This window comes from Nothobranchius furzeri, chromosome 5, assembly GCF_043380555.1.
Source record: "Nothobranchius furzeri strain GRZ-AD chromosome 5, NfurGRZ-RIMD1, whole genome shotgun sequence".
NCBI classification, from domain to species: domain Eukaryota; kingdom Metazoa; phylum Chordata; class Actinopteri; order Cyprinodontiformes; family Nothobranchiidae; genus Nothobranchius; species Nothobranchius furzeri.
Window position 1 is genome coordinate 45,341,909 of NC_091745.1, and position 19,775 is coordinate 45,361,683.

Genomic DNA, 19,775 nt, shown 5'->3' on the forward strand with positions numbered 1-19,775 from the left:
ACAACATTGCAGATCTTTAATTTAATTACAGTTTTTCTCAATTGTTTATACACATTTTCTGGTACTTGAGACACAATTACCACAACATGCAACCAATTCACCAACCCCCTTAACCAATTCTGCTTTGCACTGAAATTGCAAATCTAAAACACACTTTTCTCAAAACACTACACACAATTCTCTGCTGTTGGCACAATTTTTATGCAGAAAATATCTTGTTTTCAAGGGAAACACACTGCTATACAAATATGCACACTGAGGCCTAGTCCACACGTAGCCGGGTTTTTTTAAAAACGAATATCCGCCCCACCAAAAACTTGCATCCACACCACCTCGTTTTTAAAAAAAAACTCTGTCCACACGTACCGGATAAATACGTTGTTAAGGACATGCCAGACCTGTAGGCGGCAGTACTTCCCCCGTTCTTAACCTCGTCCTTTGTCTGTGGTCTTCCGCAAGGAGCAGTAATTCCGCTTGCAAAAACAAACAAGCAAAAAGCGCTTGGACAATTGATAAAGCGAGCGCAGCTCTGAGGTCATCCATGCTGCCGGCTAGTGTAAACACAGGTCGCACACGTGATGTCAGCATTTCTTTGTCACGGAAAGTGACGTTGCGGACCTTAAAACTCCGGTTTTGTCTGTCCACACGCAGACACCCAAAACGGAGAAAATTCAGATCTTCACTTTGGCCGGAGATTTTAAAAAAATCTGTTTTCGTGTGAAAAAAACTCTGTTTTCGTGTGGTTGACAGGCGAAAACGTAGAAAAATATCTACGTTTTGGCAGATCCCCGGCTACGTGTGGACAGGGCCTAACTCATCACACAGTTTTACAATCAGCAATCAGAGCTTTAGCATAAAAGGGCAACAGGTGAGCTCTTCTGTGTTGGAGCAATGGATGCCAACATTGGAAACAGAGGCAGAGCCAGAGGAGTGAGTAGGGGAAGAGGACGGAGAGGTCGAGGACGAGGACGATGATAATCTCTGATGATATCCGAGCCACTTTGGTTGATCATGTGGTCAACTATGGTCTTACTATGAGGGAGGCTGGGCAAAGAGTACAGCCAAATTTGAGCAGGTACACTGTAGCATCCATCATCCGGACCTTCTGAAATGAGAATGGGTAAGAAATCTTCTCTCACTAGAAAATGGCAGTACTGCATATCAATACAATCAGTATTCAATGAGTATAGTAGTAGTATTGCCTGTGGATGGTTTTGGTGGACAGTAAAAATACTGTAAAGTATGTTTCCAGTATTTAGGAAATGTATACCTTCTTTGTATTCACAGTATTTTACTATTTGTTTGGCAGAACTGAAAAGATTACCAACATGAGGTGGTTGGGAACGTCTTCAGTCTCGCTGAACAGGAAACTGAAATCCTCAACATGGCCCTAGAAAACAATGCCATAAAATTACGGCAAATACAAAGAAAAATTATAGGAAACAACGACATGTTTCAAATATTGATAGGGTCAGCTTATCAACACTGGACCGTGTCTTGCGCAGAAATCATCTCAGGATGAAGCAGGTCTACAGGGTACCATTTGAAGGAAACTCAGAAAGAGTCAAAGAATTGCGATATAACTGTGTGCAACAAGTGAGTCCCACAATTGATGCATACACTCAACACTGTACAGTAAATTATACATATTTCAATAGTGTAATCATAATTGTGCTTCACAATAGTGACCACTCCATGGTTATTTCTGATATTGTCATGTGTGTTTCAGAGTCCTTGAGCTAGAGGCAGCTGCAGAGGAACACCAGTTCATCTTCATTGATTAGGTTGGATTCAACCTCACAGAAAGACGAAAGAGGGGAAGGAATGTCATTGGCAAGTGTGCCATTGTTGAAGTCCCTGGCCAGCGTGGTGGGAACATCACAATGTGTGCAGCGCTTGGCTACCATGGCATCATCCATCACCATGCTACCCTTGGCCCCTACAACTCCGCCCATCTGATGACAATCCTGGACACCCTACACAACACTCATTCCACCAGATCAGGTAGATGGTCCAGAACAGCCCAGGTACGTTGTCATTTGGGACAACGTAAGTTTCCACAGGGCTGCTGTGGTCCGTAACTGGTTAACTGGCCATCCACGCTTTTTAGTTGTTTATCTCCCTCCATATTCTCCATTCCTCAATCCCATTGAGGAATTTTTTTCTGCATGGAGATGGAAGGTGTATGACCGACAGCCACAAACCCGTATACCTCTTCTCCAAGCTATGGAGGACGAATGTGGAGATATAGCAGCTGATTCTTGTCATGGCTGGAATCGCCATGCTAGGAGATATTTCCCCCGCTGCTTGGCCAGGGACATTGCTTGTGATGTGGATGAAGCGCTGTGGCCAGACCGCAACAGAAGAGAGGATGCAGCATAGTTTTCTTTTTTACTGTAACTGTATACAGTAAATTCTTCTGTTGTTTGTTTGTGTGCAACTTTGTGTTGGTTGGGAATGGGACATTGTACACAATGTTTTGTGGGGGGAAATAAAATTTCTACCATGTATTTGTGTGTTCAGAGTGTAAAAACAATATTCTGAAATAACAACACATGCATGTATATACTGTCTGTAGTAGGTGTAACACTGAACCAAAAAGGCTTTAGTCATTATGATGAATGGAGAAGACATGTTTTCCATTCATCATAGTGTTTAACATTGAGCACATAAGTGTTCTGCTGGTTCTTATAAATGTCTATTCATATGATGGTTTGTGTGTCATTTGACACCAAAACCACATTGTGAGGAGAAATAACATTGTTTTGAATGTGAAGTTTAATTTTGCAGGTTAAGTGAGGGGTTTTGCCCATTGTGTGTGTGTGTGTTTTTTTTTTTTTTGGATTTGTGTGTAGAGTTCTGAGAATATGAGGCATGCTTTCAGGAAATGTGTGTAAACAATAGAGAAACTGTAATTTTATTTACATATTAGAATGACACAAACAATGAAAATAAAAATTGAGACAGTTGACTTTTAAAGATAAGCAACGCAGAAATCATTGACTACTTTTGCAGATTTGCATTAATTTTTTTCCCTTTTATTATTGGAACATTTTTCTGCTTTCAGAGTGATGCATTTCTTTTGGAGTCCTTTGCAAGTAGAGCAAGACTCTTTAGTTAAAAACACCACTATCCTTTTTTTTTTTTTTTGTGATGTGTGAACTCTTCCCTGTGTGTGTGTGTGTGTGTGTGTGTGTGTGTGTGTGTGTGTGTGTGTGTGTGTGTGTGTGTGTGTGTGTGTGTGTGTGTGTGTGTGTGTGTGTGTGTGTGTGTGTGTGTGTGTGTGATCAAGCTGCTTCCTCTCTCTCTTATATAGGGTTGTCCAGTAATCGGAAGGTTGCAGGTTCAATCCCAGATCCGGACAGATAATTCTGCTGTTGTGTCCTTGGGCCAGACACTTGACCCACGTTACCAAGGGACCAGTGTCTGTCAGTGCACCCCAGGGCTGCTGTGGCTACATTGTAGTTCTTCACCATGTGTGTATGAATGAATGGATGAATGATACACTGTAGTGTAAAGTACTTTGGAGTCCTCTGACTCTGAAAAGCACCATACAAGTGTGGGTCATTTATCATCATAAATAAAGTCCTATTAGTCAGCATCACAGGCTGATAAAGCCACATCTGCACATTTAACCCATGAGGGTGAGCTGCAGCCATGGCCTCACTCAGGAAGCATTTGGGGGTTTAACCCCCCAATTCAACCCCTTAATGCTGAGTGTCAAGCAGGGAGGCATTAGGTCCCCTTTCTAGAGTCTTTGGAACGACCCAACTGTGGATTTGAACCCACAATCGCCCAGTCTCAGGGCAGAGACTCGTACCACTAGGCCACTTAAAAGAATGAGATTTCCATTCTCAAGAGTCATTCTTAGTTAAATAGAGGTTAAAAGGAAAAAAATACCCCCAAAAATCACAAGATTCTTAAACAGATTAAATGTAAAAAAAAAAAAAAAAAAAAAAGAAAATAATATCGGTGAATAAAATCAAGGAATGCAAAATTGAATGAAAAAAATACGAAAACATTAAAGTGCATCTGGTATGGATTTTGTAATTTGTCTGAAATTGCTACTTTGGTGTACCTTGTTTTAAACAATTTCTCTAAAACATGAAAATAAAAACAATTTTTGCTAATTCCTTCAGCAGAATAATCCTTCTGGTCAATTGTAACTCAGTTAATGTGCATTTAACTTTCTTAATCAACCAACCGGGTTTTAAAATATATAATAATTTGCTTTAAACAGCTTTTATTTTGAGGAGTACAAATAATTATAAACAAAAACTATCATGCACATGCAAAATATAAAAAAAAATCAAAGATCAATGAAAACAAAATGTCTCACTTGTTAAACCAAGGTGGAAGAAAGATCATATTTTATTTTATCCATCTTCACAAAAGCCTATACAAATTTACAAGTTGTTCAGAATAAATCTTTAAAATACACACATCATTATATGTACTTTTAGAATGAATTATTTTATTTTTCATACAACAATGAAAATACTGTGAGTGAACCTTCATGTTTTGCAGAAATAAACCACATTTTCTACACCTCCCCCTTCTCCTTCACCACCTTCCCCACCACACTGACACAGGAACAATCTGAACAGAGAAAGCCCTGCTCATGCTGTTTCCACCACACGGAAAACCTCATTTTAAAAATCCGATCTCACAGGTGTGTTGGAGGTCTCATTTTCTGTCTGGCTGCTGAAAGGAACTCTGCTGTGATGAATCCAGGGTAAGAACTTCACCAACACGTTGCTCAACGTTTTTCTAAACTTTTCCCCCATGAAAGCGTAGATGACTGGGTTTACACAGCAGTGACACAGAGCAATAATCTCAGCTATGCCCATGGCTGAGTTGAGGGCCATGAAAAGCTCGCAGCCATTCAGGATTTCCAGCAGCTCCAGCGTCTGAAGGAAGACTACGACGTTGTAGGGGACCCAGCAAATCACAAAAACACACACCACAGTGAAAATCAGCTTCATTGCTTTTCCTTTTTTGGAGTTTCTGGATTTGGAGAGCACAAAAAGGATCTTTGCATAGCAGAACATCATGATGGGAAGACAAACAAAGAGGCCCACTGTGTTCTCGCTGAAGTTTCGCTGCTTTTTCCAGGCATCCAGGGTCTCTTCTGGGTATCTAGGTTGGCACTGGATGGTCAGGTTTTCTTCTGCTTCTTTCTCCAAGGAGGCAAACACCACTTGAGGCGTCGCCATGATGACTGATATGAGCCAGACGATGACGCTGGCCATGATCCCTAAGCGAAGAGTCCGTGTTCGCATGGCCGCCACAGCGTGGACGATGGCCAGGTAGCGGTCCACGCTCATCAGGGTGACAAACAAGGTGCCGCTGTAGAAACCCAACTGTTGAGAGGAGCCGAGAGGAAGCACAGTAAGAACAGGATGTGTCATGACGTGAGGTGAAACTGGTTAGACAACAGCAGATCTTGCACGCATCATCCAACAACAGCTGTCACCCAAAGAGTTCTCTTTTGACTTTTTAAACAACGCAATATTCCTCATTTAATGGTCTTTTTGAAAGCCCACCTGGTAGAGTCCAGTGATCAGTTTACATGCAGCAAGGTTCTCAGAACTGTAGGCCCAGGCGGGAAGGGAAACAGCCAGCAAAATGTCAGACACAACAAGGTTGAGGAGAAACACGTCTGTCATTGATTTTAGCCTTGTGTAGCGGAGCAGAACCCAGAGAACCATCCAGTTGCCTGTTAAATCAAATTAAATCATTAGTCGCTATGCTCTATATTCAGAAGATTATTACGTTTTCATCTGGAATACATATCCAGTCTGACCAACAAATGTTAAAAAGGCCACCTTAGGTTTTTAGGGTTTCTGAGATACCTCAAACTTCATTCCTACTAGTGCCGTTGTTATTATGGATATGCCTAATTATAATTTCTAATAGTGACAATAAAGCTGATTATGTCTTCATTTGCAATTTTGACTAATGAGAATACAATTAGTACTAGGATCAATTAAATTATTGCTATATAAAAAGGAATTGTAAAGAGATTTGATTGTTGGTTAAATGTTAACACGGCTTGCCTTAATATGACTTTCTCCCTGCCTTTCTGCTTTCAATCCTTTCTTCACATTTCTGAAGCGAGGTTTAATTTTCTTTTTTCTGTCCTACTCTTTCACAGATTTTTCTCCACTGATATTTACTCCAGCATGTTTTAGTTGTTTCCCTAATCAATCACACTTGATTCACCTGTTAATCAGCGCACCAGGCTCCGCAGAAGCCTTCTAATCACCTGCTGATTAAAATCAGGTGTGTTGAAACAGGTCAAACAATTAAACATGCTGGACCGGCGCTTGGGGAAGGGAGTTGGGGATCACTGCTTTAAGCTGATGACTAGATAAATACATTTCACTGGTAGACTGAGTTGTTGGTAATTTAAAAAGTAGCTAGATATTTTTAGAGCTGACTATTTGCATCTATTTCACCATTAGAAATGTTGGCGTAATGTTAGCTTAACTTTAGCCTCTAGCCTTCTTCACCTGATGCTAGAGTAAAACTAGCTCAGTGGCCTAGTGGTAGAGTGTCCGCCCTGAGACTGGGAGATCAGGGTTCGATTCCTGGTTGGGTCATACCAAAGACTTTGAAAAAATGGGACCCAATGCCTCCCTGCTTGACACTCAGCATTAAGGGGCTGGATTGGGGGGTTAAACCACCAAATGGTTCCCGAGCGCGGCTGTGTCTGCAGCTCACCGCTCCCCCAGGGGATGGGTCAAATGCGGAGAACAAATTTCGCACACACATCAGTGTGTGTGACAACTAATGGGACTTTAACTTTAAAAAGATGCCGTGGCTTCTAAGGGGTACAAGAAATTACTTCTGGGTCGCTCCTGTTTACTGGCTTAGGTTATTTCCACAACGCTGTTACTTTGTGCCTGCCAGTGTCAAATTACAAATGCCAGCACAGACTTGGTAGCCTTGTGGCCTCTGAAACCAGGAAGTATGGAGTCTGGGCAAATTGTAAACAAAGACTACATCCCTCTTCAGCTTTTTCAACAGGAGAAAAAGCCAACAACTCCCCTGTCAACTGAGAAGGATATCTGTTTTAATGTAATTTCATGTTCTTTCCAAAACGACTGAGAAATACCATTTTGGGATTATTTCACCGTAGAATTCTTACTTAATACACCTTTGACTCAAAATTGATGAAAACTTTTTAAATAGCGTTAGCGGCCAATCTGGCCCTGCTTGAGCTAGCCGTTAGCTCATCAGTCTGGTCAAACCGACCTGTTTCTTGGAAAGGAAGTCACATTCTTAAATGTCTGAATTATTTAAGCTAAAAACAAATCAAAGTCGCCTGATACTCTTGTTTGAAGCTGGAATATATAAAAATAAAATGAATACAAAAATATATACAGTGTATTCATGGTTGAACATACCCAAGAGACCCAGAAAAAAGAGTGCGTAGTAAATAACCAGGCGGACTATAGGTTCATCTCCAAAGGGGGAACTGGTTTCCTGGTCACAGGTGAAATAGTCGTAGTAAAGCTCAGTGGTACTGTCCGACTCGTTCATGCTGCTGTGTGACACAAGACAAGCAGTCAGTCTAACAGAACCCCAAACTCTGATTTACACACAGATAAGGAAAACTTCCCATACACTTTAAACTATAACAGAATTATCCTCTGTAAAGTCTGAGATTTCAATGTTTTACATTTTTATAAAGAACTCATTTCAGGCCTTAAAATCGAGCGGAATGTGCTTTTTCCGTGCCATTGCCATTTCCTGTCAACAGTAAACTCGATCAACTTTTCATCCAAACAGATCATTTAAGGTGGCAATGAGTTCCTTCTGACCCGTTAGAATAAGCGATGCAAACTTGAAAATAACAGATAGTTTAAAAAAACAAAGAATTGTGGTTTTAAATCCACAACAGCTTTTATCCACAACACACCATAAATCACCGCAGGTCAAAGGAGGAGCAAAAATTACAAAAAACAAAAAGTTATTTCACTATATGTTGTCAAGGAATTATCAACTGAATATTATTTTCATTTATTGAAAATAATATATAATATATATTTGATCATGATGTACCAGTTTGATTTCTATCCACTTTTCCTAACTGAATCTCTCTTCAATGATGAACTTTAATCTACTTTAATTAGGTAACGGTAAACAAGTAAGATTACTAAGGTATGAAATTATTTATGTGTACTTACTTTATGGTGCAATCATTTGACTCCTAATTAAATGTTCTAGCAGTTCAAGAAACCATGCAAAAGGTCCTTGAGCCTTTCCTTTGTACTGAACTTAAATGAAGACCGAATCTCGTCAACACTGAGCTTATTTATACAGATTAAAAAACATTTAAAGAATTAAACAGTGGGGGAATTACACTAAATGTATTATGGAATGTTTTGCCCTTTTAATCTGAACTTTTCAGATGTGACAAAGATTTAGTGAGTCATACTGGGGAGGCCTTTTGGACAAAACAAGCTCATTGTCAGTTTCTGAAGCATAACCTGACATATAACTCAAAGGATCAATAAAATTTCTAAGTACTATCAAGCATCACCGACAGCGGCCTGCATGAAGGCTGTTTTTATGTGAGTATCACACACTTCCTACTGGAATAAACGTAATCAAACTTATGTGATCTTCTAAACCACATCTCAGACGCTTTCTTTCACTATCAACATGTCGACCCTCACTTCCTGTGGCTGACTTTGCTTTCACAAACACACACACACACACACACACAAGCATAAAGCACAGTCACAACTGTGCATCTACACAAAGTGTTTACACAAGAAAACAAAAGCAGAACGTCTAGTCAATGAGATCAGAATGATAAAAACGATAAATCTTAGCACTCACCACATTGTTTCTCTCTCCTCTTCAGTTTGTGTGTTGGCGTGTTGGTATCAGGCTCCTCAGTCACATTGTCATCCTGTCAACTTGCCTTGCTCACGTTTTGTGACAGATTCTGCAGCTCTGCTTATTTCTGATAAGGTGAAGTCTGGGTTGAGTTGTTTCCTATGCATTGTGTCAAACCTGCACAAAGGTGTCAGTGTGGTTTTCTGAGAAATGTCCCTTTTCACTCCAAAATGTGGGGAGGGGGGGTGCAAGCTTATGACAGTTTTTCTAAACCTATTTTCCTTTCAAAGGCATCTCTCAGATGCTTCATTGATATTAAAACTAGGCTCGTGTTCTTGGAAATGAGAACACTCTTTCATAAAAACGTACAGGTGGTCACTGCAGGAGAGTTTCCGAGATTTGAAAATATTACTCAGGATACTGAAATATCACCACGGTTTCATGCTGCCATTATGTTAACTATTCCACACCAGTCAGCATATGGACAAGAGTTGCTGTAAAACAGGATTCACCTCCCTTTCCTGATTTCTTCTGTCTGTAATTTTATACTTAATTGTTTCAGATGAGCAAAACAACTTAAGGATCAGACAAAATAACCTGAGCAATTACAAAATGCTGATTTTGACTGACAGTTTCATTTACTAAAGGGGATAGACACCTCCAAACCTGGCCTATGGGGAAAAAAATGAACCCTAAATACAATACCTGGTTGTAACATTCTTGTTGGAAACATTTGCGATGAAATATTGTTATACTGGGCCATTTTGTCTTACTCCTCGTTCTAGAAAAGTTTGGAATGAGCCATGTTGGAGGCCATGAACATCCTGTTTAAGGTCGAAGGCCACATTTTCCTGTAGGGTTTATTGTTTGAGAGCAGAAATCCAGTTTCAGTCAACCTCAGAAGAGCAGCCCCAGATCATCACACTACTACCACCATGTTTGATTGTTGCTATGATGTTGTTTTAATGAAACATGTCATTTGCAAGCTTAGACTAGGCCAACACCTTAAGGAAAACACGAGCCGATCAAGTTAGGAAAAGAATATTGATGCCTGCCAGGGCCTTTTGTCACATAGACACTTGCTGTGAGGCAGGCCTTGAGCCCTGGGAAGGAAAGATCCAGGTTACAAAAGAAGATTTGAATTCTCAAATCCGCTTTACCACAGAATCTCCTCTCTAGCGCAGCTGCTACTTACTTACCAAATGTCCAGATTTATGGTGGTTTCTATGGGATTAGATTTGTGCCAATAGGATCAAGAAAAACACTTTGGAGAGCAAACTAATTTTAAGACATTGAGAGAAAAAACCTTGGTTTCAAAAGAAAAACTTACGATCTGAATCAGATTCTTAAAATGATCAAGAAAAACACTTTGACGGTCAAACAAAAATTAAGAAATTGACAGAACAAAAATATTGACTAAAGGAAAAAAACATGTTTCAAAAGTAAAACTTACTATCTGAATCAACTTCTTAAAATGAGTAACAAAGTATGTTTCCTTTTTCTGTTTGCCTCTATGTGTTTTTGTTATCAATTTCCTTAGTTTTGTTCTCGCTGCTCAGAGCTTTGCTCTCACTACCAGATTTGCACTTACACTGTCTGGCTTTCTCCTTTGCAATCCCTGAGTTTTTGGTTGCAATTCTGACACAACCCTTTCGGGTGGGCGGGACTTCTGAGAAGTCCTCTCCCATAGGACAGTGGTTTCTCTTGAGTGACAGTTCAGTGACCTGGAAGTGATGTAGCCTCCAAGACATTTTTTTCCACCTGGTCAACAACATGAATTTTGAGCCCCAAACAGGTTATTTCTGCTGTCTGTGGTGTCTACTGAGGATCTAAAGTGAGTATTGATAATATATTTTATCTTTTCTTAGTTCATCTGTAAGTTAAGCCACTTTTTAAGTTGGTTTTAACCAGACGCTAGCTCACTAGCTAGCTGCTAAGCAAGCCATTGTGCTAGCCTCAGGACAATGGACTATTGTTCCAGAGAGACGTATTAAAAACTCATCTTAACATATTCATTACTGGTTTCATGGAATAAATTATTGCGGTTTATGTTAATAAGTTTGCTAATTTTTCAGGAACCTGTGGAACATCAGAGACTTTGCAGCTATTAGAGCTAACCTGTGTACTGCTAACTTGCTACAGAGGAAGCAGCAGAAAGCTGAGCTAACAGGCTGTTTTGCAGGTAAATACTCTTTTAGTGGAACTGCAGGATTTTTATGGTATAACTCAGAATTTACATGAGCTATTGTGGGAAGACATTTAAACTACATTTACATACAGATACATGTATTTTTTATTCCATGTTACTTGGACGGGCTAAACAAGTTCATAGTTCTGCCTGCTCCTTTTTCAGTGAAACGAATGGATTATATGATGTAACTCTCTAGTAAATCTATAGTAACCATAGTCTGGTGACTAGTGTCTATTTTAGCTACATTTAGCTTAGCTGGAGTAATGTAGTCTAACTCTGCCTCAACTGGTGACTTTTTTACTTCATTGTCAGCCAGACAAAATGTTGCTACAGAGAAACGCCCAAGGTACTGATCCCACAATAGAAAATCATAATGTCCACATTTATTTCCCACAATCTCAAACGTCACACTAAAATTAAACTTTTAGCTCTGATTTAATTATTTCCTTATTGATATCAGTTTTCCCTTTGTTGTAGGTAATCCTCGGGTGTCAGCAGGAGGAGGTGACCACCTGCATAACGGAGCACCCTGGTTCTGAGCCAGTTGCACCTTTGTGCAGCTCTTTGGGGAGACGATGCTCAGCAGGTTAAACAACTGTAAAATTGATTTTGTTCGTAGTTTTTGTTTAATCTCTTACATCACCAGTTTTTCTTTCTTACAGACACATTTCTCCATGTGGTCAGGTGGTGTTGGTGTGATCTGGGAGGGCACACTCATGTCGTCATCTCTTTGTGCCGTCTCCAGGATCCTGATGGGAGTTCTCTGTGCCTATAAAGCAGGAGTATTTACTTCTGGGCCTGGAGGGCCGGTATCCAGCACGTTTTAGTTTTAACTCTGTTTCAATACACCTGATTTCAGTCAGCAGATAATTAACAGGCTTCTGCAGAGCTGCTGCACAGGTAATTCAACCACTGATTCAAGTGTGTTGGAGCAGGGAAACAACTAAAACATGCTGGATACCAGCCATCCAGGACTAGAATTGAATACCCCTGCTATAAAGCCTTCCTCCCTCCTCCGGACTTTAAACATTAGTGTTTTATTACGGTTTACCTGATTTAGTAAATAAATCTCAATTTATAAATTTCCTGTTTTGGTGCCTGTCCATAAAATCCTGCATTAGACACCGAAAGCTGAATGGATGCCTTTCATTCACTTTGACATTCAATGTATTTTTAAAGATGCACTTGAAATTAATATCAGCTGTTTAACAGAGTGGTGCAAAGTAATTGCTGATGTCATGATTTTTGCAACAACCTGACCTTCATGCAGAGAAACTCAGGAGACAAATGAGCTAAAAACAGTTTATTAAAATGTTTGACGGATGACTGAAGAGGTAACAGCTGGAGATCAGGAACCAGAAGCTTCTGCGAGGAAGAGCAGAGGTTAGTAAGAGGCAACAGGTCAGGGTTTTCTTAGACTGTGCAGGTAGCTTACAGAGTCTGAGAAACGCCACAGAGATGGAGCCACAGGTTTTAGTGTTTAAAGATCAGAAGGCCCTGAGGTAAAATTGAGTGTTAGTAATGACTAAAGAATGACTTACAAAAGGAAAAGTTTAGGTACTTACGGTCTAAAATTGTAGCGCAGACGGGAGACAGCAGAATGGTGGCGAAACAACCAGAAGTCTGGGAGAATGACAGCATGAGTAGCAAGCGGGTGAGCAGAAGGTAGTGGGTAAGCCGACTGCCAGTATGGTTGTGTGATCAGGAGCTTCAAGGAAAGAATTCCCATAGATCTGCATAGAACATGAGAACGTAAGTTTGAAAAACGGCAGAGTCATGGGCTAGATATGGGTTAAAACACTGATGAGTGACCAGCTACCAGCTTTTATTCAAGGATGGGGTTACAGGTGTGTGAGGATGTGCCTGCCCCATGAGAAGAGTTTTCAGGTAAGCCTCTCCATGGTGCTCTGCAATGGTGACTAGCAAGGCTAATGAAGAGATTAAAGGGAACACAAACCCAGGACTCCGACCCAAACTCCTAACAGCAACACAACGACTCCTCCCACAGGCGGTTGTTCCACTGAGCACGCAGCTGCCCAAAGTTCAGCATCAGGCAACCTGTAGGCGATGTAATCATACGTGGCTTCTGAGCATGCAAGTTTATTCTAACTGTACAGCGTACAATAATAATAAAGATTTATATTGTGTTGTGTTGCTCACCTTACAGGTTCTTTTAAAATATTATCCTGTGCCTGCTTACAGCAGGTCTTTCAGGTCTTTTGAACTAGACACAGAGAGGTTCAGGCACAGGTACTTAGTCAGACTCCTGATATGGTAGAGCATCCACCACCACCGACTCCTGATATGATAGAGCATCCACCACCACGGACTCGAACAATAGGTCCATATGCTTGTCAACTGGAAACAATGGAAAAAGATTACCATTAGTACAGATATTTATCCATAACCATCACTGTGGGTTTATTATACAGCATATGAACTACATGAGGTGGGATTGGTCTGCAGTAGGGATGTGTATTTTTGACAGAATTTATTGTTGGAATATTCAATAAACAGTCCAAACTGATTCTTAACATATATAACATGAGTTTCTGAACCATAATAGCGAGATTTAAATTTCAATGGTGGAAACAAAACCCAATGCACACTGCTGCCAACTAGCGGGCCACATTTAAAATGCACCAAAAACAAAGAAAATACACAAATGTTTGCATGTAAATTCTTCCAAAAATTAGATACACTGCTTTTGAAAATGGATGTAATATCTCAGGAAAAAATATCACGATATATTGCCATATCGATATTTTAGAGACAGAGTTCGAGAATATCGATACAATATTACTGGGAAAATACATCGCGATATATTGTCATATTGATATTTTCTTACATCCCTTGTCTGCAGTGTACTTTGTGTACACTATGGTGTGTCTTAGCTCACCAGCTGCAGTTGATGCATGTGGCTGTGTAGCACTTCCATTGTAATGCAATGCAGCAGTTTTCAATCTGAAAATAAAGAAAAAATAAATAAAAAATAGCTTTTAGACAAAAATATAGATTTTATGTAAAAATTAATTAAAAGCATGTATTTAACTCATTATTGATTATCTGTCCTGGATAACATTCTTTTCATGGAGAATACAGAGCACGTGACAGAAAGCACATTGAATCTGATTTGTCTTGTTCTGACAAACAAATGTCAGATCTGTATACTGGAAAGAAATGTATTATCAAACATACTCACTTAGATAATTATTCAGTCAGAGTTACATCATAAAATCCATTCGTTTCACTGAAAAAGGAGCAGGCAGAACTATGAACTTGTTTAGCCCGTCCAAGTAACATGGAATAAAAAAATACATGTATCTGTATGTAAATGTAGTTTAAATGTCTTCCCACAATAGCTCATGTAGATTCTGTCTGAGTTATACCATAAAAATCCTGCAGTTCCACTAAAAGAGTATTTACCTGCAAAACAGCCTGTTAGCTCAGCTTTCTGCTGCTTCCTCTAGCAATAGCAGTACACAGGTTAGCTCCAGTAGCTGCAAAGTCTCTGATGTTCCACAGGTTCCTGAAAAATTAGCAAACTTATTAACATAAACTGCAATAATTAATTCCATGAAACCAGTAATGAATATGTTAAGATGAGTTTTTAATACGTCTCTCTGGAACAATAGTCCATTGTCCTGAGGCTAGCACAATGGCTTGCTTAGCAGCTAGCTAGTGAGCTAGCATCTGGTTAAAACCAACTTAAAAAGTGGCTTAACTTACAGATGAACTAAGAAAAGATAAAATATATTATCAATACTCACTTTAGATCCTCAGTAGACACCACAGACAGCAGAAATAACCTGTTTGGGGCTCAAAATTCATGGTGTTGACCAGGTGGGGAAAAAAAATGTCTTGGAGGCTACATCACTTCCAGGTCACTGAACTATCACTCAAGAGAAACCACTGTCCTATGGTAGAGGACTTCTCAGAAGTCCCGCCCACCCGAAAGGGTTGTGTCAGAATTGCAACCAAAAACTCAGGGATTGCAAAGGAGAAAGCCAGACAGTGTAAGTGCAAATCTGGAAGTGAGAGCAAAGCTCTGAGCAGAGAGAACAAAACTAAGGAAATTGATAACAAAAACACATAGAGGCAAACAGAAAAAGGAAACATACTTTGTTACTCATTTTAAGAAGTTTATTCAGATAGTAAGTTTTACTTTTGAAACATGTTTTTTTCCTTTAGTCAATATTTTTGTTCTGTCAATTTCTTAATTTTTGTTTGACCGTCAAAGTGTTTTTCTTGATCATTTTAAGAATCTGATTCAGATCGTAAGTTTTTCTTTTGAAACCAAGATTTTTTCTCTCAGTGTCTTAAAATTTGTTTGCTCTCCAAAGTGTTTTTCTTGATCCTATTGGCACAAATCTAATCCCATAGGTTTCATTTTTCCTCCCGAAGGAAGGATTTGATTTTCACTAAACTTACAGCTTTTTTACCTCTGTTTCTCTCCGTATCTGGTTTGATGAGGTCACTTTAGTGAAGTGTATTTGTACACCTGGACTTATTTTCACACAAAACCTAAAATAGTGTTTCCCCTCGTTTGAAAATAAGTGTGTTCTTGGTATCAAAATGCATCTTGAAAATTCACAAACATCATATGTGAAATCCATGGCACATAACGGGCAGAATTAGAAAATAGCATTTTTATCCTCATTGACTTGCTTTCATTTTTTCATTTTTGGGGGACCCGTGGTCCGGAAGTAAATGGGGGTGACTTAGGCTCTCTATATACACCCAGCAGGGCCCTGAGATGCTTCGGAGACAGTCAGCTGGTACCACCTCGGGTCAGAACCAAACAGGATGAAGCTTCTTTTGGCTACCATGCTGCACACAGATGGAATCAGCTTCCTCATGACCTCAACCGTGCCCCAACTCTAGAAACTTTTAAATCAAAATTGAAAACTTTCATGTATTCGTTTCCTTTGAATGATTATTTCCTCTACTGCACTTTCTGCACTGTAACTGCTCAGTCTTTAACTTGAACTCTAATTTTACTTGACATTTGTTTTACAATCTTCTTTTGTATGTTATCACATTGATTTTAAAGCACATTGAATAGCTTACGCGTATGAAAGGAAGCTGCCTATACTGCAACACATTTAAAGAGCAAGTCACCCCCTACCAGAGTCTAACTCCACTCTCACTTCATGTTTAAAAAATGCAGCAAATGCTGTTGCCTGGCAGACCGAGAGGGCGGAGCCGCTAACAAATACACACACACAGGCTCACCACAGCATTGTGACATCATAATGTACCAGTTTACATCATAGTATACCTCTTAGCCAATAGCGGTGGCAGATTTAAATTCAAATACAGTGCAGAGTTTTTTACCTGACAACGGCACAACACTGAGTTTTAGGCAGAAAATTAAAATTTTAACTAAAATGCACTAAAGTGCAAAACTATTGACTACACGTGTCTGCAGCATGATTAGACAAAAAAAGTTGATTTGGGGGTGACTTGCTCTTTAAATACCCACTTCTCCAACAATGGTTTGAATAACATTTTAAATTATTTTTGCAATATTTAGCAAATGTTTCTCTTTGTCTAGGTCATGTAAGGAACCAACAATGTAAGGAAAAAGCACAAATCTAGTCAACAAAAGAAAGAAAAGAAATCGCCAACATACAACTAATCTACCCAAAATGAACAATGCACTTCTTATCAAGACCATAAGATTGACTTTCCCTTTATGTAAGAGCACGATAAGATCAAATACCAACTAATGTTTTTGGACAGAAGAAATCAGAAATACAGGTCAGAGATTCTAATCAACATCAAGATGATTTAGCAAATTTTTAATAAAAAAACTTGACACGATTCATTACAAAATTCTTTTAAAGGCAAAAGAAAAGAATTTTTGGGAAATCAAGCAAAATTCATATTGGCATTAAGTCATGAAATGACCTATAAGAAAATTGTACATTATACACATTTTGGGAAACTGTTGAAAGGTAGAGGATCACAAATGATAACCTGATATATAAACCCGCTCCACATATTAAATGTTACCATTTTTAATGTTGGGAGTTGTTAAAAAAGTGTTTTATGTTGTTTTTGTGACAATATGTTAAAAAAACAAAATAGTTGAAGGTACGGTGAAATAGTACAATCAAAACTTGTGGTTACAAGCTTGCTTTAAAATGAGCTAGGTTTCCTCCAGCGAGAGAAGGCAAGGCTGCTGGTGTGTAGTTTGCAGAGATATAAGCTGCAGAGGAATAGCAGAGTCTTAGGGATCAAACTGGATGCAGCAAAGGGAAAGATTAGTTTACAGTTGAACAGGGGCGTGTCCAGGGAGTGGCCTGGGGTGGCACATGCCACCCTTAGAATCTGATTGGCCACCCCAGGTGCCACCACACTAAGTTCCAGTTTAAATTGACTTTACATTGTCGACAAAAGGCTTGGGTTGTAAACTCCAAAAATAGTGTGTGGTAGCATGCACCTTTAACATCGTCTTCTAGCCCAGGCCTACAGAACATTTCTGTAGTAGTAATATTATTTATTATTTTTTCATATTCACATAAATAGTATTTAGAGTCTCACTCATCTCCAGTTGGTGGCAGTAATGCAACAAGAAGTGACTTGCTAACCACCACAAAACTAGAAGATGAAGAGAAAAAAATGGTGATTGTGAAATGTGAAACTCCAAAATTCACTAGAAAGTAAATAAACGCACGGTCACGCTGCGAGCTGCTCGTCCTCTTTACGCACTGATACCTTGCTTTTTATTGGATTTTATTGGCGTTTTATTGGCTTTTATGCACTTTTCTTGTCGCTGATCCCTTTTTTGAATGGTGTGGATCCTCTGCTGACGTATGATCGAGCTGTGCTGCTGAGGCTTCGTCCTTCCGTTGATGTCGCCGGCAGCGCGCGCTGGGAACCGGGCTGTGTGAGCCATGAACCTCACGGACGATGCTGCTGGTTGAACTGCCCGCGTGCTCTCTCCACCCAAGCCGTGATGTGTTGGCTCTCTGTCCGCCCCAGCTCGAGAAGGAAGCATCGGAGAAGACGAGGAAAGAGAGGTAGCCGGCGCGTGAGACGTCGGCCTGGATCCCTGAACAAGCGGCTGGCCCGATCCGGCCCAGCTTCTGACCCGATGGTTCCGAGATGTCTCCTGGATTACTCGGCGCCCTGCTCAGGGAACTCGGCCGGCTCTGAGGGTGAACCGGCACCGCGCCACGGCCGATCGGCTCGAAGATCTCGCCAGACTGGGGTTTGCTGGGAGAATCTGCGCTCGGTTACGGGCACAGAGTTAGAGGGGACTGGGTCCGTGCGCGATCTTGGTGCTGCAGCCCCGCTGCAGACCCGGTTTGGTTTGGTCAATGCCAGGTCTGTGCTGAACAAAACTTTTATTCTTCGTGACTTTTTTATTCAGCATGACTTGGGTTTTCTCTGCATTTGTGAGTCCTGGATCCCGTTTGGTGACACAAGTTCCCTACTCGAGCTGATACCACCTGGCTGCTCGTGTTTTAATACCCCCAGACCACGGGGCAGAGGTGGAGGGCTGGTTGTTGTTTTTAAATCCAGCTTTCCTTGTAAACAGCTTACACCCACCATGTCATTTTCTTCCCTTGAACTGTGCTTATTTGAACTGTGCATCTCCCCCCGCCTGCTTGTCGTGCTGATTTATCGCCCTCCAAAGACTGACTCTAACTTCCTTAATGATTTCTGTGATCTTGTGGCAGACTGCATCCTAAAATATGACTATGTCCTATTTTTTGGTGATTTTAACATCCATATCTGCTGTCCTGATAATGTGCTTGCTAAAGGTTTTTTTAATTTGCTAGATTCATTCAATCTAACTCAATGGGTATCATCCCCAACTCATGCCAGGGGTCACACCCTGGACCTGGTTATCTCTTATGGTCTACCCGTCACGAACCTTGTGACTTTGCCTCCGGTGTTCTCTGACCACTCTCCAATACTCTGTGATGTTACGTTGCCATGTCCTGTCCCTGTGTGTGAAGCTCCCGCTACTAGGTTCAGAGCCCTGGATGCAGAAACTATTTCAAAGTTTGTAGACTGTATGTCTGTAAGGTTAGAGACCTTTAACCCAGATCCATCTAACGTTGATCACTATTCACAACACTTTGATGTACTTTGTAATCAGGTCTTGGACGTGGTTGCCCCTCTCAAACTGTGCAAGTCTCGGCCTAGGAGGGAGCCATGGCTCTCTGATGTCACACGGGCTTGCAGGCGGGCGTGTAGATCCTCGGAGAGAAAGTGGAAAAAGGATGGCCTACAGGTCTCGCGTGAGTTGTTCAGAGCATCTCTGGTTGCTTATCAGGATGCTGTGAAGGCCGCCAGAATGGCCTATTTTGCAGACATCAATGAGACAAACTCCAATAATCCTAAGATTCTCTACAAAACGCTAAACTCTGTTCTGGTGTATCAGGAGCCTAGCTCCATGTCTCCTACAGCTGCTGGAAACTCTGAAGCTTTTCACAAATTCTTTGTTGATAAAGTATCAGGCATTAGAGCAGTCATTTCAGGTAACTCTGTTGACCCTGTTCCAGTTCATCCATCACCACCCACCCTGAGCTCCCTCAATACAGTTTCATACTCTGAGCTGAGTAAGCTAGTTGCGAGACAGAAGCCATCTGGCTCTCCACTTGACGTTCTGCCACCTTGTCTCTGGAAGGCTGCCTTTCCGTGCCTTGGCCCATCACTTGGTCAGATTATCAATGGGAGCCTCAGCACAGGTGTTGTCCCAGCTGCTTTGAAA

The 19,775-nt window shown here is 40.6% G+C and overlaps 1 protein-coding gene and 3 long non-coding RNA genes across 4 annotated transcripts; 1 reads left to right on the forward strand and 3 right to left on the reverse strand.

The window, feature by feature from the left end:
* Window positions 1-4,328: 4,328 nt before the first annotated feature.
* Window positions 4,329-9,162, reverse strand: si:cabz01093077.1 (C-C chemokine receptor type 4). Its single transcript, XM_015949143.3, has 4 exons — window positions 8,854-9,162; window positions 7,413-7,552; window positions 5,547-5,719; window positions 4,329-5,363 (listed from the first exon to the last, which is right to left on the reverse strand). The coding sequence occupies exons 1-4, from the start codon at window positions 8,856-8,858 to the stop codon at window positions 4,653-4,655; spliced, it is 1,029 nt and encodes a 342-aa protein (XP_015804629.1). The 5' UTR covers window positions 8,859-9,162; the 3' UTR covers window positions 4,329-4,652.
* A 1,397-nt stretch (window positions 9,163-10,559) lies between these two features.
* Window positions 10,560-11,922, forward strand: LOC139070109 (uncharacterized). The gene is made up of 4 exons (XR_011520750.1): window positions 10,560-10,687; window positions 10,929-11,035; window positions 11,522-11,630; window positions 11,707-11,922. It is a non-coding gene; the product is annotated as an uncharacterized lncRNA (long non-coding RNA).
* A 410-nt stretch (window positions 11,923-12,332) lies between these two features.
* Window positions 12,333-12,823, reverse strand: LOC129152484 (uncharacterized). The gene is made up of 3 exons (XR_011520752.1): window positions 12,610-12,823; window positions 12,480-12,541; window positions 12,333-12,409 (listed from the first exon to the last, which is right to left on the reverse strand). It is a non-coding gene; the product is annotated as an uncharacterized lncRNA (long non-coding RNA).
* Window positions 12,824-13,202: 379 nt separating this feature from the next.
* Window positions 13,203-14,938, reverse strand: LOC107377427 (uncharacterized). The gene is made up of 5 exons (XR_011520751.1): window positions 14,815-14,938; window positions 14,471-14,573; window positions 14,247-14,294; window positions 13,944-14,008; window positions 13,203-13,402 (listed from the first exon to the last, which is right to left on the reverse strand). It is a non-coding gene; the product is annotated as an uncharacterized lncRNA (long non-coding RNA).
* Window positions 14,939-19,775: the final 4,837 nt, after the last annotated feature.

Coding starts and splice junctions, on each gene's coding strand:
- si:cabz01093077.1 (XM_015949143.3), bottom strand. Junction 5,720..7,412: donor CTTTTTTCTGGGTCTCTTGG/GTATGTTCAACC, acceptor TTGATTTAACAG/GCAACTGGATGGTTCTCTGG. Junction 5,364..5,546: donor TGATCACTGGACTCTACCAG/GTGGGCTTTCAA, acceptor TCCTCTCAACAG/TTGGGTTTCTACAGCGGCAC.